General features: G+C 42.1%; 1 protein-coding gene across 1 annotated transcript; it reads left to right on the top strand.

Annotated features, from left to right (window-relative positions):
• Window positions 1-7,807: 7,807 nt before the first annotated feature.
• TRIML1 (tripartite motif family like 1) lies at window positions 7,808-14,459 on the top strand. Its single transcript, XM_043893991.1, has 6 exons — window positions 7,808-8,215; window positions 8,684-8,779; window positions 9,777-10,007; window positions 11,549-11,571; window positions 11,758-11,855; window positions 13,798-14,459. Exons 1-6 carry the CDS (start codon window positions 7,808-7,810, stop codon window positions 14,355-14,357), a joined length of 1,416 nt encoding a protein of 471 aa, XP_043749926.1. The 3' UTR covers window positions 14,358-14,459.
• Window positions 14,460-26,620: the final 12,161 nt, after the last annotated feature.

The raw sequence follows: 26,620 nt of genomic DNA on the forward strand, positions 1-26,620 counted from the left end.
CAGATATAACAAGGCACCTCTTTGAGGAGATCTGGTAGATCCAAGGCAGCCAGTGTCCTTTTCAGGAAGGCAGAGAGGGGTTAAGAAGAAAGAAATCTCACTTTAACCTGGTATTTTGCAAGATCAGAGATTTGTCTCAAAGTCAGCTCACAATCACATTCTTATCTTCTGACTTAACGCTGTCTTTTGTCCCCACTATTTTTCCACATTTTAAAATTGAAATATACTGATGTACAATATAAGTTGCAGTGAAAGTGAAAGTTAGTCGCCCAATCGTGTCCAACTCTTTGCGGCCCCATGAACTGTAGGCCACCAGGCTCCTCTGTCCATGGAATTCTCCAGGCAAGAATACTGGAGTGCATTGCCATTCCCTTCTCCAGGGGATCTTTCTGACCCAAGGGTTGAATCTGGGTCTCCTGCATTGCAGGCAGATTCTTTACCAACTGAGCTACTAGGGAAGCCCCACAATATAAGTTACAGGTGTACAGTGTAAGAATTCATGATTTTTAAAGGTTATACTCCATTTATAGTTATTATAAAATATTGGCTTTAATCGCCATTCTTTCCCCATTAAGTTGTGTGGGACTTCAATTCCTCTACCTAGAATGTTCTTCTCAGAATGTTATTCTCCATTCACATTCCTGCTGGAAACTCTTGTTTCTAAGACAAGGAGGAGGACATATGATTTTGGTAAAAGGCAGGGTGAAAACATGACCGAGGAACCAGTCTGCATTGTGGTGGAACCCAGTCTTAGGGAGTAGTTTTTTTTTTTTTCACTAAAGTCCTGCTTCTCAAGTTTCATTGCTTATTAGAGTCTTCTGGAGAGCTCTAACAATTGTGATGCCTAAAGCTGTGGCTTCCAAACTTTGCAATTCATCCAAGTCAAGAGGAGATCTTCTTAAAACAGATTGCTAGGCTCCACCCCAGAGGTTTTGATTCAGGAAGTCTGAGGCGGGGCTCAAGAATTTATATTTTCAACAAGTTCAACATGACGTTGAGAAGTACTGTGCCAGTTAGGGCACTGTTGTTGTTCAATTGCTAAGTCATGTCTGACTCTTTGTGACCCTCTTCTCTCTTTGCCTTCAATTTTTCCCAGCATCAGGGTCTCTGCTAATGAGTTGGCTCTTCACATCAGGTGGTCAAAGTATTGGAGCTTCAGCTTCAAGTATCAGTCCTTCCAATGAATGTTCAGCGTTGATTTCCTTTAGGATTGACTGGTTGGATCTCTTTGCAGTCCAAGGGACTCTCAAGAGGCTTCTCCAGCACCACAATTGGAAAGCATCAGTTCTTCATTGCTCAGCCTTCTTTATGGTTCAACTCTCACATCCATGCATGGCTGCAGGAAAAACTATATAGGTTGACTGAATGAACCTTTGTGGGTAAAGTGATGTCTCTGGTTTTTAATACACTGTCTAGGTTTGTCATAACTTTCCTTCCAAAGAGCAAACATCTTTTAATTTTATGAATAAACCAAGTCAAGCAGAACCTCTGGAGGTAATCCATAAGCTACAGGTTTTCTGTAACTCACCAGGTGAATATATACAATTAAGTTTGGGAAAGACAACTCTAATAAGAGACTGAAAGGATTTAAAAAGAAACATTTTGGAGCATCCAGATGGTGGCATGTATGAAACCTCAATGACCTAGCCTAACCTGTGACCATGAACCATGCTTTGTGTTCCTAGCTGCTTTGCCAGGAAAGATTCGATCTTTTGGGGATACTCTTCCCTAAGTATTTCTAAAAGTCTTTTTTTGTTTGCTTTTTAACCTTCCCTTTAACAGCTCCTTAAGGGTGCTTAGCACTTAGTTCTTATACTTTCAGCAATTTTCATCAAGCACACGTAAACACAGTACCAGATTATTGTCATGAATTGCTAAAATTCATGAATTCCCAGCTATGCCTGAGACCTCCAACTCTAGGATTCTCCCAGCTATAATTCATGCCCTAACCCAACGGGTATTTTCTTCGATCTTTGCACCTCAGTATCCAAGAAAGGGCGAGGGTGGTGAAGAAAAGTGTCATTTTGTTTTTCTCAAGAGATACCACTTGCTCTCTTAAGCTATGTCACAAACTCTCTTAAGAAACTTAACATCTGTGCCTGCGAACAACACACACGGGAGGAGCGCCACCTGGCAGTATCTAGCGCCAGTTACCACTGGATAGTTGGAAGGCGAGACACCCCATTGACCTTCAGTACTTGATTTGACTGGATGGATCTTTGCATAACCACAGTTGTAAACTCCTTGAGTTTAAAGTTTGTGGCTCATTCAATCCTGTGGAAATGGCAGTACAACTCTGTGGGTAGTAGCATGGACTCTGGAGTAAGGCAACTGGGACGCCCTGGTGGTGCAGTGGTCAGGAATCCACCTTGGGTTCGACCCCTACGTTGGGAAGATCCCCTGGAGAAGGAAATGGCAACACACTCCAGTATTCTTGCCTGGGAAATCCCATAGACAGAGGAGCCTGGCAGGCTACAGTCCGTGGGGTCAAAAGAGTCGGACACAACTTAGGGACTAAACGACCACCACCACCACAACTTTTGAAAGAATGACATAGCCCAAGGACACAACATAAACTGATTAGATCCAAATGGGACCAAGATGGCAGACAAGACTAGACCTCAATCCTCAATCAACAAGTGAAATGACACACCCAGAGATGCCCTGACAGTTCCAGGCACTGTTAAAAGACCAAGGAGTGGGCGGTGGCCCAAATCCTGGAAATCTCCACCCCTTCCCCCAAATAGTTGGAAAAATCCTCCAACTCATTAGCATATGAAATTACCCAGCCTATAAAAACTAACCACACCAAATTTCACAGTGCATTCACCCTCTGCGATGGCCCACACTCTGTCTGTGGGGTGTGTTTCTCTCTGTATCTGAATAAATCCACTTCTTACCTATCATTTTGTCTCTCACTGAATTCTTTCTGCAATGAGACATCAAGAACCCGAGCTTCATTAGGTCCTGAAACCAGGTACTGTGGTTTTGGCTGGGTTCAAGTCCCAGCCACATGGGATCAAGTCCCAAGAGGGTTTTGGCTGGGTTTGAGTCCCAAACTGAGGTAAACGGTTTCAGTTGTGTCTGACTCTTTGCAAACCCATGGACTGTAGCCCACCAGGTTCCTCTGTTCATGGAATTCTCCAGGCAAGAACACTGGAGTGGGTTGCCATTCCTTTCTCCAGGGGATCTTCCCAACCCAGGAATCAAACCCCAGTCTCCCACATTACAGGCAGATATTTTTACTGTCTGAGCCACCAGGGAAGCCCCATTGTGGAAGAGTGGAATTTCATCCCTGGTTTGGGAACTATGATCCCGCAAGCTGTACATGTGGCCACACACAAAAAAAAAAAGGATAGAGAGAGAATGGTGTTTGGCAAAGAGCCAGAGTTCTCATTTTATACTAGCTACTCTCATGCTTTTTCCCCCTAAAGATAACTGTTTTTTGGTGTGAGAATCTTAGGAATAAATGTTAATAATTCCTTGAGAAAAGCAGACCTTCCCATTAAAAAGATGAGGAAGCAACATATACGCACAAAAGCATCTGTTTCCTTACCTATAAAATACACGTCTTCGTGAGATAATTATTTTTCTAATTTACTGGGTATAGTACACCTGGGACATAAAGATATTTAACAATTCCTGAAGGATTAAGTGACAGTCATCTCCTAAAGAGTGTCACATGACAAAAGCAAGACACAAAACCAGTGACCTTGGGGAAGGAGGTGGAAGGGATATACAAGAGGGAGCGGACATATGTACAACTATGGCTGATTCATTGATATTTGGCAGAAATCAACACAATACTGTAAAGCAATTATCCTTTAATTAAAAATAAATAAATTAAAAACTAGTTACCTTTGCATTCTTTTTTTCAATCTAGCATTATCCTTTACCAATATTAAATCCTGTTTGCATGGTACTCAAAATTGTTTATCTGTAATAATTTCAAATCTCATCCTCTCCATTAAAAAAGGGGAAAGAGAGGGAATATATATGTATATTTATGGCTGATTCATGTTGTTGTACAGCAGAAATAGACACAACATTGTAAAGCAATTATCCTCCAATGAAAAATGAATTTTAAAAAATAATAAAAGAAAGACTAGAACTGAAAAAACAAATAAAATGGAGAGAAAAGTTAAACTATAACTCCTTTTTCTTAATAGTCCATCCTAAATTTAGACCATGTCTTTTTATTCTTATTTTTCACTATTTGTTCGAACTGCTTTTTAAAAAAGTTTCCTGCTCAGGCTTCCTAACTCAGATGTTTTTCTTCTTTTCCTTGGCTTCCCTTTTTATCTCTTTAGAAGATAAAGTACATAAAGCATCCAGCATGAAGCCCTGAACAAGTACATTTTCAACAGTTGACTTTTCTCAACGTAAAGGGATGAACAAATAAAGGGTTTAGTCTCCAGAAAAACAAACAAAACACCTCACCCTAAATTCTCACATAAGACACATAAATTGTCAGAGCTCTGGAAGGCAACTCTCAGCCACCGACCTTGGCAACTCAGCAGGAGCCGCTGGCTGACAACTTTGAACCGATTATGAATTTTTAGCACTAGCTCCCTCCGCTCTGATCTGCCCACCAGGTGTAGTGGGCAGAAACAACAGGCTACCTAGAAAGAATAACAAAGGAGAATATTTACAAGCCTAACTGAGTCTTTTAACATGTCTTAGATAAAAAGAATGTTACATTCTAGATTTTTTTGTTATGATAATACTTTGACCCCCTGTCAGATCATTTATTTTATTCTTCAAATATCCCCATAGCTTTCTCACTTCTAAATAGTAGCTTATTCCTTTATTTGAAATGTGCTTAAGCCGTTAGTTTAAAGGTCCAGGTCAAATGAAGTTTTCCCTGGTTTTCCATCAAGAAGGAAATATTTCTTCTACAAAAATGCCAAAGCAGTAAAGAAATTTAAATTCTACCACTCTTTTTTTTAAAAGTCTCTTCTATATGCCTCACAAGATCTCCAGGGATCAGGGACTGAATCTTCAACGTTGGCAGTGAAAGCATGGAGTCCTAACCACTGGACCACCTGGGAACTCTTAGGCCTCACTGTGTCTTTGAGGTTCCTCTTTTTGTGTGTTCCACCCCTAGCTGCAGGTCGGTGATAGTTGTGACTGCGGACCTCTTGGGTCACCTCTTGGTCACCTCTGTAGGAGGAGACAGGCCAGAGAAGAAGCAGTTTGAATTCTTAATCTCGGAAATCTTGTCTGGCTGTACAGGGCCCGGAGGGCTGGTATAAGGGGTCCTGGGAAGACTGGCCCACTCTGTAAACTTCATCTTGAATTAAATCTAATCAATGTGTTCAGACAGAAGGTAAAGAAGTCTGCTTTCCCAACAGTGAGTGTGTAACCATTGATTGCAGATGCTTATCACAGGATCACACCATAGTGAGAGCTCTCTAATTTCCTTCTGAAAGCCACTTGAGCGTACTTATTTCACTGACATAGCTGGAAATTTTTACCCACTCACAAGACTGTAAGTGGGACTTCCCTAGCAGTCCGGTGGTTAAGACTCAGCACTGCCAATGCAGGTAGCTTGGGTTCGATCACTGGTCTGGGAACTAAGATTCCATGTGCTACAAGTTACGGCCAAAATAAATAAAAATTATTTTTTAAAAGAAGACAATAAGCAAGATGCCGCATAGTGTATACAGAAGAGAATGACAGGCAGGAGGGAGACCCAGCTTCCTAGCCCAGGCTTGACTCCTACACTAAGTATTCAGGGAACTAACACAATTTATTACCATCAGTTTCTTCATCATCTTTAGAAGGTGGTTGGACTGTATGACCTCCTGGCTTCCAGTTAGACAGAAGACTGTGATTCTACAACAATATGGTTCCCCTACCTATTCATCTGAAGCTTATTTACAGATAAACTGAGTCCTTGTTATGAGCAAAAGTTTCTTTTAGTCAGTGATGAATAAGATATGGTTATTGTGTTGAGTTATGGAAGGGGTTTATTTGGAAGAGGGAAGTGGGATTGAACAGATCAGTGTGAGTCAATTCAGAACACGAGAGTCCCCTCATTCCAAATGGAATATGGGCTCTGTGATGAAGGGCTTATTCTAATGACTCTGGTCAATGTGAAAGACTCCTGAGTTTGTGTGGGAAATTAACACATTGACTGTATGCAGTAACTCATTAATCCTTTTTCCAGAGATGGCAATTCATGGCTGTGTAGTTTTTGTTTCGCGCGCGCGCATGTGTGTGTGTGTGTGTGTGCATGTGTTTGCAAGACCCTTACTCAAGACTAATTTCTAACAATATTTTGAAGCTGTGCCCCTAATTTCTAGCCTATAAGAAATCTGAACAGTAGAGATTTCATGACCCCAAACTTTGGTATAACTCTTTGCTCTGGTGCTTCTTTTTTCTAGCATAAATTCTCCCTCCAGTCATTCCCATATGACATATGATTAAAACATTAATGACTTTAGAAAAATGAGTTTTGACTAGGAGGATGGAAGGCGGAGGCAGAATCATTTCAGGCTTGAAAACGTCTTTTGACAAAAGTTCAGGATAAGGAAACATTCAACATCTTGTTAGAGATGAGTGGGAAAGAAGAATCAGTTGGGAGCATGAATGTCAGAAAGAAATTATTAGGATAACACGAGTAACGGAGAACCATGAAAGGTTGCCAAGTTGGGAGTGTGAGAGGAGAAAAATAGAAATAAAGTATGATGAACATGATGGGAGTATAGAGCTGGTTAGACTCTGAGGAAGAGCTTTTAAGATTCCACTTCCTGGCATGCAGGGAGTGGAGGATGTGCCATGACAAGACCTGACTCCTGAACATATGACAGCAAATGTATAGGATTCAGCACTAATTTCAGAGGTGGTTGTACACAGTCTGCAAACCAAACATTTAGTTTTTCCATCAGTATAAAAATAACATCTACATACTTAATTTCTGTCCAGTAAGAAGTGATAAGGTTTAAGAAGGCCGAGTTTAAATTTTTTCAAAGGGTGAAAAGAAATGGGCAAAATTATGTTTATCCTGAAATACAATTTCTTTCCATCCACTCCACAGTGTCATGGCTCCCTGTGGCAACTTCCAACAACAAAGATGTCCTCGGCGCTTTCTGTGGTGGCAGAGAGGTAAGTATCGTGGTCGGTAGGGCAGAGCAATAAATATATCTCTAGTAATCCATTGTACATCAAAAGTCAGGGACTGCTTCAGTGGAATTAGTCTCATTTGGGGGAACGAATAAAATTAAATCAAAGGACACAGTACCTGATAAAGGAACAAAAAAGCTGGTAGGCTTTGCTCAGAGAAAGAAAAGGCCCTAATGAGAGAAGGAATGTATTCTATAGTTTTCTTCCTTCCATATCTCAGCTAGATTCCATTAGTGGAAAGATTTGGATGAGACTCCCATTCAGATATTATCAGAGATCATTATAATTTAAATCTCTGTACTGGTTTATACCAAATTACCCAGCCCTCCAACCTAAAACCAATGCATCGCAATGGTTTGGTGGTACTATTTATACACAGTAACCAACTCTTGAAATGACAACTCTTAGGAGCAAGTATCCTCAGAATCCAGCATGTGGCTTGCATGATGAGATTCCTTAAAAGTTTGTGGTTGATGATGAACCCAGCATACAGGAGTTCCATATTAAGTCATAATTGGCTTTATGTCAATGGGTGAAATCAGTCACAGAGGAGAGTAAGAATTTTGTGTAATAACAACACAGCAACTGATTGCCTACTTGTTACTCAAAACAATAGACTCTGGGGGAGCATCTTTAAATCCCAGAATAGAGACTTGCTTAGATGTCCTTCTTTGAGAAAATGTCTACAGCAGATCTGATGGAGAATCTCAGGGAGGAACTGACCTGTTTCATCTGCTTGGACTATTTCACCAGCCCAGTGACCACCGAGTGTGGGCACAGCTTTTGTCTGGTGTGTCTCCTGAGAAGCTGGGAGGAACATAACACCCCCTTGTCATGTCCTGAGTGCTGGAGGACCTTGGAGATCCCGCATTTCCAGCCCAATGAGCGTCTGGGGAGGCTGGCTGGCATCGGCAAGCAGCTCAGGTCCCAGGTGCTGCACAGTGAAGGCAACCAGGGCAGCTATGAGGGGATGCTGGCTGCCACTAGGATGCTGTCTGACGAGCAGCTGGGGGGCCACAACTTCTCAACCCAAGGCCCCGGAGTAAACAGAATGAATCTCTCCAGTGAGGCTGAGGAGCATCACAAAGTAAGATGGGAGGCTCGATATAAATTTCAGAACACACATCAGATTCTATCACATAAGGTGATGTTAGTCACTCAGTTACGTCCGACTCTTTGCCCACCAGGTTCCTCTGTCCACCAGGACATGGAGAATAGCCACCAGGTTCCTCTGTCCAGGGGATTCTCCAGGCAAGAATACCAGAGTGGGTTGTAGGCCCTTCTCCAGGGGATCTTCCCGACCCAGGGATCAAACCCGGATCTCCCACCTTGCAGGCAGATTCTTTACCATCTGAGACACCAGGGGAGCCCTAATTGCCATAATATTTTCTATGGTTGAAAGTCATGCGTGCTAATCTCCAGGCACCAGACCACAAATCTGGGCATGGATCCTTTTCCCCCTTTTGATCTTGTCTCGGCCATCTTGTTAGTGATCCTCAAGACCCCTTCATGACCTGGCGCTCTGCTCATTTACCACAGTTTGTTTCTATTGCAGGAGAAACTTCAGGAAATACTAGACATTTTGTGTAAAAAGAGAAAGGAAACAGAGGTTATATTAAATCATGAGAAGGAGAGAGTGATATTGTGTAAGGTCAGTATCTGTTTTATTTTTCCATTTTGTATGTGATTCTACAAGGGGGACTAGAGGGATGCTTCACAGAGTATCAGAAGAAAATGACAGAATTTACTATCTCCAGTGCTGCAGTGTGGAGTGTCCTTGCTTTGGGCTGCCTACCTCTGTTTGTCTATCTGAAGACTCAGCTCAATTCTCCCATCCCCTGGCTGGCTTATTTTTCCCTTCGTTGTGTACCTATACCACATGGTGGCTCCCTTTATTTCTGCTCTGATTATAATTACAAAAATATATGTTATATGTATAGATATACCACGTAGAATGGTAATTGATTGAAAAAAAGAACATCTCAAATGATTTAGGGGAAAAGGGGCAGATAAAAAAGGAACAAAGAGAAAGGAAAATTGAAGCAAAATACAGTGTGGATTAGTACACCTGAACAAGAGCTTGAGGTTAGCTGCAGATTAGAATTTAAGCTGGATAGCAAAGAGCAGAACTACATGTCTAATTAGATTTTTTAAAAGCATGTTTTTGATGATCTCAGTAGCCTCTGACTTCTTACATGGGAGCCTTTGTGATGTTCATTTCTATTCCTAGTATGTGATCCATTGTCTACTTTCATTGACTAAATGTTTGTTGAATGAATGAATGCTTGCGTCGCCCGCCTTAACTTTTTGTCCTAACTTTATTTTGCTTTACTTTTAAAAAATAACAGTACTCATCACCACCTATCATAATTTGTTTATTTTTTGTTGCTTCCGCTAGAATGACAACCTCCTAGGAGGAGAATTTTTTATTTATTTATTTATTTTTTTACTACTATAAGCTACAACATACAGCTCCTAAAATATCAGACTATCCACACAGCTAGTCAACAGAATGTATGTGTTATGTGTCAGGTTTCGAGAATTGTCACAGTGGAACTCTAGGACTTTGTAAGAGTTAAAAATCTATGTAAGTGATTCTGTGACTAACTTTATTACGTGTGTGTGTGCGCATGCCGATGTGATGGCAGGAAGAGACAAAGACCTGTAAGCAGGTCGTCCTGTCAGAATATGCAAAAATGCACCAGTTCCTGAAGGAGGAGGAGCAGCTGCAGCTACAGCTGCTAGAAATGGAGGAACGAGAGAACCTGAAGAAACTGCGGGACAGTGAGATCAGGCTGACCCAGCAGATGCGAAGCCTGAGCAAAATGATGGAACAGATAGAGTCCACGTGTCAGAACTCGATCATAGAGTCCTTCGAGGTAAGAACATTGGAGAAACTAATGAAAAAAAAAAAAAAAACCCGTATGTCACCGATCATATTTCAAGTTGCACAGAATAAACTTTTATTTACTTACTTGAAAAATTAAGTTCTGGCCCCCTAAGAAAACTTTCTTAAAGAATGACTGTTCTCTGTATAGTGTAAATAAAATTTTGAAGAGGAAAAGGAAAGAAAAAAAAGGAATGTCCATCCAAACAAGTCAAATGATGACTCCAAATTTTTTGTGTGCCTGCCTCATTGCAATCTCAGCTTTGCCAAATATTTTATATTTAATGAACATTGTGTACTGGGCACTTTAAATTACATCTTCAAAAAGACCCGATGAGGTTAAATACTATTATGATATTTTACTATAGGTGATTGGTAGCGATAAAATGGGTTAATAGAGGCATTAACCTCTATGTTTTCTTTTAACTTTTTATTTCTTTTTTTAATTTTTTTATTTTTTCAATTATTTTTATTAGTTGGAGGCTAATTACTTCGCAACATTGCAGTGGGTTTTGTCATACATTGACATGAATCAGCCATGGAAACTTTTTATTTCATATTGGAGTATAGCCCATTAACAATGTTATGATAGTTTCAGGTGGAGAGCAAAGGGACTCAGCCATCCATATACATGTATCCATTCTCCCCAAAACTCACCTTCCATCCAAGCAATAGTGACAATTGTTTGGTAACTCAGATAATTTGCCTGTCAAATAGCTAGTAGGTGATAGAACCCAGGTATTGGTGTACTGAGTCCACATTCCTCACCATCTTTCCTCTGCCACCTTTCTAGGCTACTAACGCATTTTTTGGGACCTTCTTAAACATAAGCTGTGTTCCAGTTTCCTATTTCCAGCTTCAAATCGCTTTCCTAGACTAGCTCCCCAGAATGCTGCTATTTAATTTATTGCCTTCCCAATAACCCAGTCCAGGCTTTCCAGGTGGCACTACTGGTAAAAAACCTGTCTGCCAATGCAGAAGACCTAAGAGACCTGGGTTCGATCCCTGGGTCAGGAAGATCCCCTGGAAGATGGTGCAGCAACCCACTCCAGTATTCTTGCCTGGAGAACCCCTTGGACAGAGGAGCCTGGTGGGCTACAGTCCATAGGGTCTCAAAGAGTCAGACACAACTGAAGCGAGACTTAGCACGTGCAATAACCAAGTCTAACCGTACACAGGCTTAGTTTCACCTCTCACAGAGCTACTCCCCTTTGCTTATTTCTACCTCCCGGAGGCATCATTAGATAATAAGGCCAATAGTTTGACTCTTTTCTCAGCCACAGATTCTGTTGACAAAGGATGATATGAGAAAAATAAATCTTTAGTTACTGTGAGAAATACCTCATGTTCACAAGCAACTCACCCTAGAAGAAGTCCGAGATTTTTTTCTGCCATACGCTCTCCCATTCAAAGTATTCTAGAGCCATGGGAAGGGGACTCTATGAAATCTGCAAAGGATTGTATTCAAAATGGACTGTCTCTGCTAGCACTCAGAGTGCAGAAAAACTAACCTTCTTTCTTTTATACCCTTAGGATGTGAGAGGAATACTGGAAAGGTAGGTTTTTCTTCTGTGTTCGGTTGTGTAGGGAACAGGGTGGTGGTGCTGATGCAATAGGTTTTCAGAGAGGGATGAAAATGTCAGTCCCCTTTCAGAGGGGCAGAAAGGGCTGGATTCTCAAGTTGGAGCAGGTCATGCGGTCTGTGCGGAGGAGACCAAGTGACCGTCTCTGCCCTCCCGTAGGAGCGAGCCCCTCTTGCTTCAGTGTCCGGAGGCCATCAGCACGGGACTGACTCTGTGCCACATCACAGGAATGAGGGAGATGCTAAGAAAATTCAGCAGTAAGTCAGCATGATTTGTTGACCCTCTAGGGACTTTCAGATGGGTGCAGGGTGGGCACAGACCATCTCTGCTGGAACGGACAGAAGCACTGAGACTTGATTGATGTTTGGTCTGACTTTGTTTTCTGTCTGAGTCCTGTTCCTTCCTTTGTTTGCATGGGTCTGTTTTGTTCATCCCATCGCCTTGCACATGCACACACACAGACCTCCTCAGGGGGTTCTGTGTTGCTCCCTCTGTTCTTGTGAGGATAAAAGCTGATCTAAACTCTTAAATCTCACTGAGGGAACATTCAAAGAACTATCCTTTTAGAATGGTCCAAATATTTACACTGGCTAAGACTTAGAGAGGTGAGTATTAGGTTTCACCTTTTATCTTGTTGACAATCTGACCTTCAGAGACAGGCCTAATGGATGCTGAACTCAACAGATATTTGAGAAGTGCCTACTATGTGCTATAGTAGGGACTGTGCTATTTATTAGGCTCTGTGGTGCAAAGTAGTAAAGAACCCACCTGCCAATGCATAAGAGAGACATAAGAGGCACGGGTTCGATCCCTGGGTTAGGAAGATCCCCTGGAGGAGGGCATGGCAACCCAGTCCAGTATTCTTGCCTAGAGAATCCCATGGATAGAGGAGCCTGGCAGGCTACAGTCCATAGGGTTGCAAAGAGTCAGACACAACTGATGCAACTTAGCACACACGCAGCACGCATGCACTTATTTACAATAATGAATGAGACACACTTACTTTTGCTTTTGTAGATCTTACAGTGAGATTGAGGAGACTGATACTAATCAAACAGATAGTGATGATTGGGATTTGATCTACAAAGAAAAGTATAAAATGATATGATGGGGGTGCCTAATCTTGTCTGGATAATCAATGAAAGTTACTCCCAGGAGGCTGAGAGAGGAGGTCTCTCAGGGGTTCAAAACCTTTCATCAAATGGTCATTGGCAGTTGCACTAACTCCTGTATCTGTGCTCAGTCATGTCCGACTCTTTGTGACCCCATGGACTGTAGCCCGCCAGGCTCCTCTGTCCGTGGGATTCCTCAGGCAAGAATATTAAGGTGGGTTGCCATTGTGTACTCCAGGGGAATCTTCCAGATCCAGGGATCCAACCTGTGACTCTTGTGTCTCCTGCACGAGCAGGCAGATTCTTTACCACTAGCGCCATTTGGGGAGTCCTAACTCATAGGAAGTTATTAACACATTTAAGCTGAGATAATGAAAATGCTGATTAGGAACTGCTATTCAAACACTCGGCAACTTTGTAATTTTGGCCCAGTTTTCTAACCTCTACGAACCTGTTTGTTTTTTTTTTTCTTTTATAAAAATGGAAAGAAGATAATAATATTTGCCATGATTAAATGAGATAATGTACAGAAAATGCCTGGCACCTAAGTAGTTCAGTAACCAATAACTTTTTCTCCCACTCAAACTCAAGAACCATAACCAACCCTGGCTAAAGCAAATACAAATGACAAAAGATATGACCTGTGTGGATAAACGGCTCTTAGTTCTACAAGTGTCTTTTAAACAGAACCACTTCCATTCCATTATCAGAGATCTAGTATCGTTCTCCACACGATTCATTGGTTTCCTTTTAGAGATCCACTCTCCGTGTTTTGTGATACAGTGAAAGAAGGGTCTCAGAGACACTGTTCCAGTCAGGACAAAAATCCCCCCACCACAGTCACCTAAATTAAGTTTTAAACAATAGGACTAGGGGCTTCCCTTGTGATCCAGTGGTTAAGACTCCATGCCTCTGCTTCAGGGGTTATGGGTTCTGTCCCTGGTAGGGGAACTAAGATCCTGCATGCTGAGTGGCTCAGTCAAAAAAAAAAAAAAGGACTAGATACTAAGACCTTAATTTAAATTGCACATACGTAAGAGAGTTTTCCAGAATGCAAATGGGGATTCATTCTTTTCTCCTTTTGCAGCGGATATAACCCTAGATCCAGCCACAGCCAATGCCTACCTAGTCTTGTCTGAGGATCTGAAAAGTGTGAAACATGGAGGAATCCGACAGCAGTTGCCTGACAACCCTGAAAGATTTGACCAGTCTGCCACGGTGCTGGGCACTCAGGTCTTCACCTGTGGGAGACACTACTGGGAGGTGGAAGTGGGCAACAAGACCGAATGGGAGGTGGGCATCTGTAAGGACTCAGTGAGCAGGAAGGGGAATCACCCCAAGCCTCCTGGGGACCTCTTCTCACTTATAGGCTTAAAGATTGGCGATGATTATAGTCTTTGGGTCTCATCACCTTTGAAAGGCCAACACGTCAGAGAGCCAGTGCATAAGGTTGGCATTTTCTTAGACTATGAGTCTGGACATATAGCATTCTACAACGTGACAGACGAGTCCCTCATCTACAGCTTCCCTCCAGCCTCTTTCCAAGAGGCTCTCAGGCCCATCTTCTCCCCTTGTCTCCCAAACGAAGGGACCAACACAGGCCCTCTTGTCATCTGCTCACTGAATCACCATTGCCCTGCTCACTGATGCCCTCAGCCTTCTTGGAGAGTGAGGTCTAAGACCAGCTGATAACTATTAATTAGGATGATTAATGCATTGATGGTATTAACATCAGGTGATCTGAAAGAAAGCACCCCTCCCCCCAACAACCCTCAGGAGTTTCCATTATTTTGAGCCCTCACTGAACAGCCAAATTGGACAATCAACTTCTAACATCAATAGGAGAAAGCTGACTTGATCCTGTGTCTTGAATCAAATTCATTATCTAGACTGCTCCCTATATGTGCTGATAACTGAAAATGTAAAGATAGAACTAGTCCCTAGTAACCTGAATCCCATTGTCATAGGCCGGTTTATAAATCTATGTCATTTTTTTCAAGTGTATTTATTTATTTGACTCTAAAAGGCTCCACTATTTGCATGTGTCTGTCTTATGTGTAAAGCTCCATGTGCCAGGGCAAACCTAACTCCTCCAGGGGGCTGGATGCATGGGTTCTCCTTATTCATGACTCGGCCTTCTCTGAAAAAGTGCTTTTCTTCCCATCCTATGGGGCCTGAAGAGTTGGTCCTCAGGAAGAGTTATGTGTTCAGAATGGTACAAAGATATGTGTGAATATCATCGTGGCATTCACATTACCATATTCACAAGATCATGGAGTTTTCTGTTGTTTGTTAATATATTCAAAGGTGACAGAGCCAAGTATTTAGTCAATACACATATCAAGGCTGTGGGTGCAGAGTGAGTTTTTGAGTTTTGTGTGTTAGTTGCTCAGTCGTATCTGGCTCTTTGTGACCCCACAGACCCCACAGAGGAGCCCCTCCAAGCTCGTCTGTCCGTGGGATTCCCCAGGCAAAAATACTGGAATGGGTTGCCATTTCCTCCTCCAGGGGATCTTCCTGACCCAGGGATGGAACACAGTCTCCTGCATTGCAGGCTGATTCTTTATCTTTTGAGTAAAGATTTTCCGAGCTTTTGCTATTTTCTATAAGCAGAAGATTTTTTCACATTTGAAAGACCAAGTCAAGCTTTCTCTTTATCCCAGCACTCCAGGGTATAGGAAGGGGGTACAGACTGAGCAGTCTCTTTTGTTTTGTCTCACTCATGCTCCACATTCTTAGTGCTCTCTCCCAGCAGGTTTTTTTTTTCTTTTTTACTTCCTTGCTCCCATTGCAGGGTGTCACCTATCACAGAAGGCACCCCTCGTCCACTCTTCCCACTCAGATAAGTCAGTGTCAGTATTTTTAGTCTTTGACAAGTCTTTAGTCTATGGATCTAACCCATGAATGACTGCAAATTATTAAGAAAAAGTTTTTCACAGATTTTAATTTCTAAATTAGAGGATAAGTGAGGAAAGTTTGAGAATGGGACCTCTTAATCAGCATAGAAAATCATAGAAGGAGGTCAGTAAGTAACTGGGCTTATTTTGGGGTCTCTGTTCACCCTTCTCTTTAATTTAGACCTCTTTGGTCATTCAACTTTATACATCTTAATCCTATGCCCTCAAAGGCAGGGAGCAGATATGAACTACACTTTGAATCCCAGATACTGTCCTCTTCTGCTCTTTGTGTTCCCTATTTGCATTTTCACTCTGATATCAGGTATACTCAGAGGATTGTGGAAAGGTGAACCAATGATCACATCCTTTTTAGATAATCTGTGGCTCTGTTTCTCTCTTTTTTTTTAAAGCTCAGAAATTTAATGTAACTTTTAGCATTTTCTCTTGCAAGAAATGGTGGATTTCTCCCTCCCCCAGGAAATGACACCTGTGAACAATTATCTCTTTTATCATTACTATTAAGATTATTTACATAACTTGTGCTCATTCAGAATTCACTTTTTTTTTCTTTTTCTTTCTTTTTTCCTTTTTTTGACTGCACCTTGAGGCAAGTGGAACTTCCCTGACAGGGATGAGGGATCGAACCTGTGCATCCTGCTGTGGAGAGGCACAGAGTCTTAACCACTGGGCTGAGAGGGAAGTCTTTCTATTTGTTATTTTATTAAATTTTATTTCTTGATTTATTCTCTCAAAAAGCTAAAAAGCAAATTATAAACAGCAGACACCAAGCATATTTTGGAGTATGTCATCTTCAATTAGAAAAAATTGAATTTTTAAATATTTGGATAAATGAATGTAAAAGTAATACATTTTAATTTAGTGCACATTACACTTAATTGTAGTATAATCTTGGCAACAGCCCTTTTATTTATTTTTTCTCTATGTCCCAGAGGGGTTGATATTGCCAAGGAAACGAGCCTTTTTTTTTTTTTCCTCCTCTGGGAAAGTTATCCTGAGTAGATCTTGGCTGCATCACTATCTATACTGGGACTGCCACTGATTGAGTGTGTGTGCAGGGGACGGATGGGGAAGATTAAATCTATATTTTTCTTATCCTTCTGGGTTTGTGTAAATAACGATATAAAAGTTGCAAGAAAACTTTCACCCAGCATTTCTAGATATAAATTCCAAGCCAATCAGATGTGGTAGGAAGGATGGGAGCAAGACTGGCCAGCGTGAAAAATGAAAAGACATGCTTCCTTGCTTGGCGAAGGCACCCCCTTGCACTGTTCAAGGACCTGGGTCTCCCTGTCTCAGGCAAAACATGTGATAGAGGCATTTCCTTCAACATAAAGGGAGTCCCACAAAGAACCTGCTCCCATCACTCAAGCTGCCTTTTATCCATTCATTAACTTGCTCTCTCCTTCCTGAATCTCTCTCTTCCACCTCTTCCTGAATGGACAATTTCCCCAGGAGACAGCAAGGCACTGGTAGCCTCTCACAGTGAACATCACCAGAGAGAATCCACAATCATAGCCATTTCCTTCCCTACATCCTACAGGGGTTTCTCTGGTGGCTCAGTTGGTAAAAAGAATCTGCTTGCAGTGCAGGAGACCCAGGTTCAATCCCTGGGTCGGGCAGATCCCCTGGAGAAGGGAATGGGAACCCACTCCAGTACTCTTGCCTGGAAAATCTCATGGACAGAGAGCTGGCAGACTATAGTCCATGGGGTCACAAGAGTCGGATATGACTTGGCGAATAAACCACCACGTATCCCCACAGCTGGCTGGAGGAGAGGGGACATTCTGTCCTAAGGTTGGAGGACATCACCCAAGATTCCACTCAGGACTGCAGTTTGATAACCTTTAAAACATTTTTTTTTGTTTGTTTGCCTTAGAGTAACTAAAAAATAAAATATTGTATAAAAAAAATATTGTATAATATTTCTCTTGTCCTGAAATTTTCATTGAAGTTTCAGTGAAGTTTCATAAAACTTCATTCTTCAAGTAAGGTTTTTATCTATTTTCCTACTTTAATTATCCCTCCCCTTACAACATAAATGTAACTTTGATCTATTATTCTTTGTGTGTATTGGTACCTTATTTTATTTTGAATACAAGGTTTTCCTACACTAATTTAACTCAATGATGTGTCAGTCAACCTTTTCCTAGTCTTAGATTTCTCTCTGTGCATATACCTTGGAGAGGAGGGAACAAAATAATAAGTCACAATACGAAAATAGAAGTGTGCAAAAATAAAATGCACAAATGTGCAAAAAATAAAAGATTAATCTCACTACACAGAGATAACCAATGTTAAGTTTTGCTATGCGTCTTTCTAATTTTTTTCTATGTGTAAATATACATTTCAAGCAAAATGAAAATTAATTACCCTAAATTATATTGTGAACTGCCTTCTCATCATGAGATTTCTTAAAAATACAGCTTTTTATCTTTAAATATATAAGTATGTATCTTCTAAGAATTAGTACATTTGTTAAATTTCGTTTATATAAAAATGTACATTCAGCAAGTATTATTTGATGATATTTAATAAACAGTCCATATTAAAAATTCCCCAATTAGTCTTATAATGTTCCTTACGACTCTTTTTTTGTCCTTCGGCATCCAGAAATAACATAGGATCATATATTAAAAGTAATTGTTTTGGAAAACATAGTTCTTAATGGGAGTGATATTTTATCATTGAGTCTCCCTAATTTGTTTAATCATTTCCCTACTGTGGGACATTTAGATTGTTCTCCATTTGTAGCTATTATGACTGGCACTGTGATGAACGCACATATTCCTAAACCTTTGGGTACATTTCTAATTACTCCCCGGGAATCTCTCTGCAGGCGGGAAAGCGGCCTGCGGACCCGGTGGGCATGTGTTTGAAGGCTGTAACATCCCTCTACAAAATTTAATCTGCATGGCAGGGAGTCCAGAATGTCTTGCTCACTGACATTTCTGAAGATGCAGACACACAGCTTTAAGACAAGTGAAAGAACGTGGTTTTCTGTGCCCTATGGTCTTGCCAGAAGCACTGTATTTATGCCCCAGAAAAATCTATCCTGGGAGGAATTGGGGAGCAGCAGTTGGGCTCTGAAGCCAGATAGTCCTTGGTTGGAGCTCCTAACTTCGCCACAAAGTCATGCTTCAACTTCCCCAAGTTATTTAACTCTCAGAGCCTGGCAGTGCTGTGCTGTGCCCTCAGTCGTGTCTGCCGCTTTGTGACCCTGTGGACTGTAGCCCGCCAGGCTCCTCTGTCCATGGGCTTCTCCAGGCAAGAATGCTGGTCCTCCTCCAGGGGATCTTCCCAACCGAGGGATCGAACCCAGGTCTCCCGCATTGTAGGTGATTCTTTACCAGCTGAGCCACCAGGAAGCCCAGCACGACACTTACTGAGCGCACCTGAACACGCTCAGATGTGCCCACGTGCGCTCGGAATTCCTGTCCTCAGAGCTGCGGGGAGCCGCGCTCCCAGACCCGCGGAGCCGCGGGGTGGGCGGAGCGGAGGCCGGGGCCCCGCGTGGCCGGCGGAGGCGCGCGTGTCCCGGCGGCGCGTGGGCCCCAGGGGCCGGGGGCGCTCACTACGCGGGAACCGCGGCTGCGACTCCCGCAGGCCCGTGAGCGGCCTCCCCGACGGCAGCACCTCCAACGCCCGGAGCGCGTCGCCAGGCACCACCGGTTAAGGTAGGCGGTGAGGCGAGGAGCCCGCGACGCCGGCCGGGCCTGGGGTCCTGCGCCCCCGCCGAGCCTTTCCACCTCCCGGGCGGGTCTCCATCCTGGAGGCCGGGCGCCCCCTCGCCCCCGGCCGGGGACGAGCTCCCCGGACCCCTTGTGCCTCGCGGGTTGGGGCTTTGTCTGGGCTTCAGGGTCGCGGCCACCCTAGGCCCTTTGTCTCCCCCGTCCCACCTCGGGAAACCTCATTTCTAACTCAGGCCCGGTTTCCTTATCTGGCAGGAAATTAATCTACTTTTTCGGTTTCGGTGAATTAGTGAGCCAATAATTCATGTAAACAACGTGGCATACCATCTAAAACCGAAGTCTGTCCAATACGTGGTAGCTGATGTGTGTCCGGGTGTTTTGAGGACCCTAAAAGCCCAGACTTGGCCTGCCTGAAATGAATTTTACTCATTCAGCAAATGTTGAGCGTTTACCCATCATACTGTGCTTGGCGTTGAGGATGTCATGGTGAAAGCAGCCCTGGTCTTTGTATGCTTGTTACGCCTTCAACTAAAAACACAAGAAATAAATTCATTTTCTGTCAGAGGAAAGACGGGTTCAGACGCTTGTTTGTGAGGCATGCTCCAAACAAGGAACGCCATTTCGAGTGCTACTTGAGGCCTGATAACAACCTCCTTTGCTATGGCTTGCCTTTGCCTGTGGAACAACACCGGGCATTATGCATACGGAGGAAAGGATGATAAAAATGAAATTTGTTGAAGCTGATGAAATGTTTGTACTTTTGCATTGTTGGAACAGTGGTTAACTCTTGGGCTCTTCCTTGCTACTCTTTGCAAGAATTTATCTGCCTATATGTCAGAAGGGAGAAGAATGCTGTGACTCAGGTGGTGAACACTATCAGTTAATGTGGCTTAAAATGCTGGCTAGCACACGCTTCCTAAGTTGATTCAGAGTGAAGATAGATGCAGTGGAGTTTGGTTATGAATGTCTGTTTATGGCCCAAGTTTGGCCGCCCCTCTAGCACTCAACATCATACATAGGAGTCTGTATAGCTGATATGTGTATAGCTGATAAAGAGCAAGCTCCACCCTCTAATAAACAATCCCAACAGGCAGGGAATTACTTTTGACCTCATCACTAGTATTTAAATTGGTTTCTGCTGTCATCAGTGGGACGATTCCTTCGAGAAAAGAATTGTGTTGAAATAGAATGATAATAGTAATAATGATGAAAGCAAACGCTTATAGCACTTATTCTTTGTATGGGATTATCCTAAATCCTTGAACACATTTACTCATCTCACAACAATCCAGAGATACAGTTACCATTGTTATGACCAGTTTCCAGGTGGGAAACTTGACTCAACCAGGAGGTTGCTTGACTTTGACCATGTTCACAGAACCAGCAAGGAGTAGAAATAGAGTTTGAACCCAAGTGGTCTAGCTCCAAGTCTGTGATTTTTAACCATTATCATGGTTGGAGAATAAAATGTATCCTTCACATACTAAATGTACAGCAGGGTTCTTCTGAACTCTTCAGAAGTTGAACAGATTATTTGATCTTCTTTCTTACTAGCTCCTTAATGAAGAGGCAAAGAATAAGTCTTTAAAAGGAGCGTGCTGTGGAGAGCTCATTATCGATGCAGTTGTGTCTGCTAGAAATCACATTCTATTTTACATGCCTCTTCTTAGTTGTACCACCTTTATCTTCCATTTATGGACAGTATCTTGGCTGTCTGGGTTCAGGTCCTTTCCCTTTTCCTGGAAGCGTGGTCCTCTCAGGACCGTACCCTAGGTTTCCACCCTGATGACTGATTATCACACCTTCGTGCTTAGGTAATTAAGCCATTGCTTTGAAGCTTTTTTTGGGCATTGATGAAACAGAGGCAGAGAGAACACCTGTGACTTGAAGGATTTTCTTTGGTATGTGTTTTCTCTCTACTGAGATTATATTCTGCTGGATAATGTATCCCAGATGGAAAATATTTTCTCACATTTATTAAGCATCTGTTGTAGGTGAAGTATTGTGTATAATGTTTATGCTACTGTGAAAAGGTTAAAGAGGTTGCCCAATGCCACACGTTTGTCAAGTGGAAGAGCCCAGGTACAATATCCACTTAGGTGTACTGACTTCAGAGCTTGTTTTTTTTAAACCACCTGGCTTTATTTTTCCTCAGTAGAAGTTAAGTGAAGAATCCAGTTTGTTTGATAAAACGTTTGCATTTGAGGGAGGTTGTGGCACATAATGGGAAAAGAACAGTGAATTCCTTGGCCTTTATTGATCTATTTTTTAAAATTAATTAATTAGGCTGTGCCGGGTCCTAGTTGTGGCACACGGGATCGTTGATCTTTGTTGAGGCATACAGGATCTTTAGTTGTGGCATTCAGACTCTTAGCTGGCAGCAGGTGGAGTCTAGTTCCCCAACCAGGGATGAAACCTGGGCCCCCTCTGTTGGAAGTGCAGAGTCGTGGCCACTGGATCACCAGGCAAGTCCCTTCCTTGGGTTTTAGAGACAGAAAATCAGTTCTTTGGACAGATTCGGGCTGCATGAAGGGTTTTTACAGTGATTGTCATATATATAAAATAATAGAAGTGTGAAATGACATCACTTTATATCTAGTAAAGACTGGAGATCAAGAAGAACATAGGACCAAGTATTGAGCGTTGGAAGAAATCCTCAGTTTAGCTTAAAGCAGCAGCAGATCAGACGGGTAGAAGAATATCAAATAAAAGTCTGTTGGAAAAAGTATTTGAATTAAGAGAGGTCATTGACGTACTGGGAACTATTGTACTATTTTAATGTACCAAATTCATTCATAAAGAATTTCTAAGAGAAAAATCACAGGTGGGAAGGAATAAGATGCTACGTTACACTCAATTTTTTGCTTTTCCTTCTCATATTTCAGTTTCCTTCTTCTCTTTCTTCATTCTGCATTTAGTTGACCAAGTAAGTGGAAAAACATTTACTTTTTGGGGGCACAAAATTTAAGATTTTAAAATGATAGCAAAATGTCATCATAAAACAGAGGATATCATATGATAAAACCATGTTCTTGGTTGTTAAGTGACCAGTTGTTAAGTGACCCGGATTTCAAACCAAATATTAATACTCTGGGTTCTCAAACAACCAGTAGCTTTCTCACTAGGAAGATTTGCTGATTATCTCATTGTTTTTGGTTGTTAAGTAGCTAGAGGGTACCATTGATATTTCTAATCAAGTATCAGTACTCTGGATCCTCAGATAACCAGTAGTTTTCTCAGTATAGTTGAGGATTTGCTGACTGGCTCATCTAGAGGTCTATCAGTATGTTCCTGACAGTCTGGTTTGATTGGAGAGAGTTTCAGTGTCTTGGTTAGCATGTTTAGGATATTAATAAAAAACTACTGAATGGATCAAGGCTAGACTGATTAGAAATTCAAGAATCATAAAGAATCAATACAAAGAATTCCCAGAGTTTATAAGTGTATATTTTGTATATGTTTATCCCTTTAGTACCCTTTAGAAAGATCTTTTTGAGAAGAGACTCAGGATTCTTTTTGTCTTTTCCTTCTATTGAAATCTACATAGGGACAGCCTTGAGGACTGCTCCTTCTGTACATTATCTGAGAGAAACAAACCCTGTTTGAGAAAGTTGGTAGTTAAGAAACTTATTATTAAATGACTAGAAACAAAGGGAAGGAAAACAGTTTAGTCGATTTGGACCAATGCTGACCAGCTAATTGTTTTGCATGCTAATTAAGATTCAATAAGAGGGAAAAAAACAGTGAGCTGAAATGGCATCTTAAATAAAGAAACCCACTCAAATATTTGTATACACATTTTAAATAGAAACAGTGAAACCTACATGCTAATTTCAAATTGGTGACCTCATGGATTTAGGTTGTTGTGTAGCCGTTAAGTCTTGTAACAGATAGGCCCAAGATACTGTAGATTAAATAGTGGAGGTTTCCTTTTTCTTTATGTAATAGCGCTTGCTGATTAAGTGGTCTCTGCTCCACAGAGTCACGCACACTTGTGGCTAGCAAAGTGTCTCTGGCCCCGCTGGGACATGGTTTTCCAACTCAGTTTCAGGCTAGTCAGAACAAGGTGGGTAAGGCAAAGCTGAAGTCCAGAGCGGGAGATGTGACCTTAACCGCATGATACAGCAGCATCCCGTGTCTCTTCATCGCAGGTTCCTCTAGGCATCTGCTCACACCTATCTGCACAGAGTATTGGGAATTATGTGTAGCCAAGAGCTCGGAAAGAACACACCTGGCCTCAACCAGCAGTTTCTCCAGCAGCTGTACTAAAACCTAGCATTATGTTTTCTGGATGACAGGAAAACTTTGAAAATCATGCAGGTTTCCAATTCCTTCTCACCCTTACACTAATAAATATGTTTTGGAGGTCAAGATTTTTGGTTTATAGAAAAGTAATAAATTATATATATCCTGTGTTGTGTAACATCCTAGTGGGATTGGAGGCAACACCTTTTAAGCAGGTCAATTAATATTTGACTGGAGTATTATTAATGCAGTAGTGAAATGTAAGGTTACTCATTCTAAGTGAGATAAATAAAGGCTAAAAATAAAAATATTCTCCTGGCACTGCAGGGTAGGTTTTCCTCCAAATAAGTTTTGCACCAAACTGAGGAAAGCAGTTTTACCATTGGAATTTGATAATGTGCATAAGGAATTATGGAATTAACACTATAACCATGTAATTTATGTATGAATAAGTAATTAAAAGCAAAATTTAAAAAGCAATTATAGTGATATAAGGTGAAAGAATTCTTACGTATTTTTTCATGTTTTTTATTTTATTTTTTAGAAACTTTTTATTGGAGTATAGTTGATTTACAGTGTTGTGTTAGTTTCTGCTGAATAGCAAAGTGAATCAGCCACACATATACATATATTCACTCTCTTCTAGACTCCATCCCCATATTGGTATTTACAGAGCACCAAATAAGAGTTCCCTGTGCTATACAGTAGGCTATATTAGTTATCTTTTATATATAGTAGTGTGTATATGTTAATCCCAGCCTCCCAATTTATGCCCCCTAAGTTATATACGTAGTTTTAAATTTATGATTCCGTAACTCTGCATCTATTTTTGTGACAACTACGCCTTAAATAATAACAGGATGGCTTAGAAGTCTAGGAATAAGTAGCTAAAACAGCTCCCATGTCCAATAGCAGCAAGGTTAGGGTGTTGGAGTTCAACCCAGTACCCAGCTACCAGTTAGCTCCGGGAGGCAGTGATGGACAGGGAGGCCTGGCGTGCTGCAGTCCATGGGGTCGCAAAGAGTCAGACACGACTGAGCAACTGAACTGAACTAGGGATGTTGGAAGTGATGGCAGAGATGAAGAGGGGATGAGGGGGTGGGAAGAGGGGAGGCCCTGTGCTCTCTGGGAAAAATTAAGAGCAAGAGAATATGTGGCCATTGTGGTTGTTAAGACGATGAGACAAAGGCACTAGAGGCAATAGTGTGAGTTCTGCACTCAAAACACCACTTTCTGGCTCATCCAGGACCTACTCTCCTAGCCTAACCCCAGGGGCTCTCCCCATTAGCTGTAACTAGATTAGGCCTCTGTTTCTAAGCCCTGCCCTGCCCTTTCCTTCTCACCTTACTTTTTGCAAAACAAATCCTCATCTGGACATGCTTTCTTCTGGGCTTGCTCACTGTAATCCCTTAGTGCACTTACCTGCCTCTCTGCAGTCAGCATTAAGTGAAAAGTGTTACTCAGTCATGCCCGACTCTTTGAGGCCCTATGGACGGTAGCCCTCCAGGCACCTCTGTCCATGGAATTCTCCGGGCAACAATACTGGAATGGGTTGCCATTCTCTTCTCCAGAGGATCTTCCCAACCCAGGAATGGAACCTGGGTTGCCTGCACTGCAGGTGGATTCTTTATTCTCCGAGTCACCAGGGAAGTCCTTGCAGTCAGCATTATGCAGGATGCAAAACTATTGCTTCTTGTCTGTTCTCAGGATAAACTGGTTCAAACGTACAAGTCACATGCAACAGGGGCTTGTGCCTGATCAGTGTAAGAGATGTAAATCTGATTCCCTCTTTGGATGCTCACAACTTCTCTTCAGGGTACTATGACTGAGAAACAAGGGTTGGAAAAGCTCTATGGCAGGAACAGTATCGCTTGAGAAAGTCTTAAGGCTTTTCTGTTGACAACTGGTAGCTGGGTTGAACCCGTACTCCACACATATTTGTTATGTCTACATTTAAGTTCTTTTCAGAGGAGGGATTTTTTTTTTTTTAAAACAGACTTTATTCTTTAGAACTGTTTTAGGTTAACAGCATATTTAAGCAGAAAATAGAGATTTCCCAAATACCCCCCAACACCCTCACACGCAAAGCCTGCCCCCACCATCAGGATTCCCCACCAGAGTGGTACCTTTCCCATAACTGATGGACCTACGTTGACACGTTATTGTTACCCAAAGCTCATAGTTGACGTTAGGGTTCACTCTTGCTGTTGTACATTCTGTGGATTTTGACAAATGTGTGATGACAGGTATCTACTGTTGTGGTGTCATGCAGAATAGCTTCCCTGCCCTAAAAATTCTCTGTGCTCTGCTTACTCATCTCTCCTTACCTAAACCCTGGCAACCACTGACCTTCTTACTGTCATTGTTGTTCAGTCACCAAATCATGTCTGACTCTTGGCAACCCCATGGACTGTAGCCCGCCAGGCTCCTCTGCCCACAGGATTCTCCAGGCAAGAATACTGGAGTGTGTAGCCATTCATTTCTCCAAGGGGTCTTCCCAGCCCAGAGATTGAATCCATGCCTCCTGCTTGGCAGGCGGGTTCTTTACCACTGAGCCACCTGGGAGGTCCCCCTCCCCTTTACTGCCTACATAGTTACTTATTTACTTATTTATTTCTTTGGCTGCACTGAGTCTTAATTGTGGCACATGGGATCTAGTTCCCCTACCAGGGATGGAACCCAGGCCCCCTGTGTTGGGCGCTCAGAGTCTTAGCCATTAGACCACTTGGGAAGTCCCACTGTCTCCATAGTTTTGCCTTTTCCAGAGTGTCAGATGGTTGGGCTCATACAGTGTGTAGGTAGAAGTTTTTGGACCAGGAATTCAGTGGACGTTTACTTCATATTGTGATAGATTGCTTCCTTGCTTCCATTTCCTCTTGTGTCCCCAGAGACATCTTCCCACTCTCTTCCCCATTTTGCCTTTAATGTAGGGGAATGATTCTTAGTTCTCACCATCTGTTCAGTAATACCCAGAGATGCCTGAAAAGAACTTATGTGTAATAGTTTAATAAGCTACTGTCCTTTGGCTTATCTCCCTCAGGAGGATCTTATCAGAGCA

Source organism: Cervus elaphus, chromosome 32 (assembly GCF_910594005.1).
Source record: "Cervus elaphus chromosome 32, mCerEla1.1, whole genome shotgun sequence".
In the NCBI taxonomy this organism is placed as follows: domain Eukaryota; kingdom Metazoa; phylum Chordata; class Mammalia; order Artiodactyla; family Cervidae; genus Cervus; species Cervus elaphus.

Coding starts and splice junctions, on each gene's coding strand:
- TRIML1 (XM_043893991.1), top strand. CDS start 7,808: ATGTCTACAGCAGATCTGATGGAGAATCTCAGGGAGGAACTGACCTGT. Junction 8,216..8,683: donor AGGCTGAGGAGCATCACAAA/GTAAGATGGGAG, acceptor TTTCTATTGCAG/GAGAAACTTCAGGAAATACT. Junction 8,780..9,776: donor AGAGAGTGATATTGTGTAAG/GTCAGTATCTGT, acceptor ATGTGATGGCAG/GAAGAGACAAAGACCTGTAA.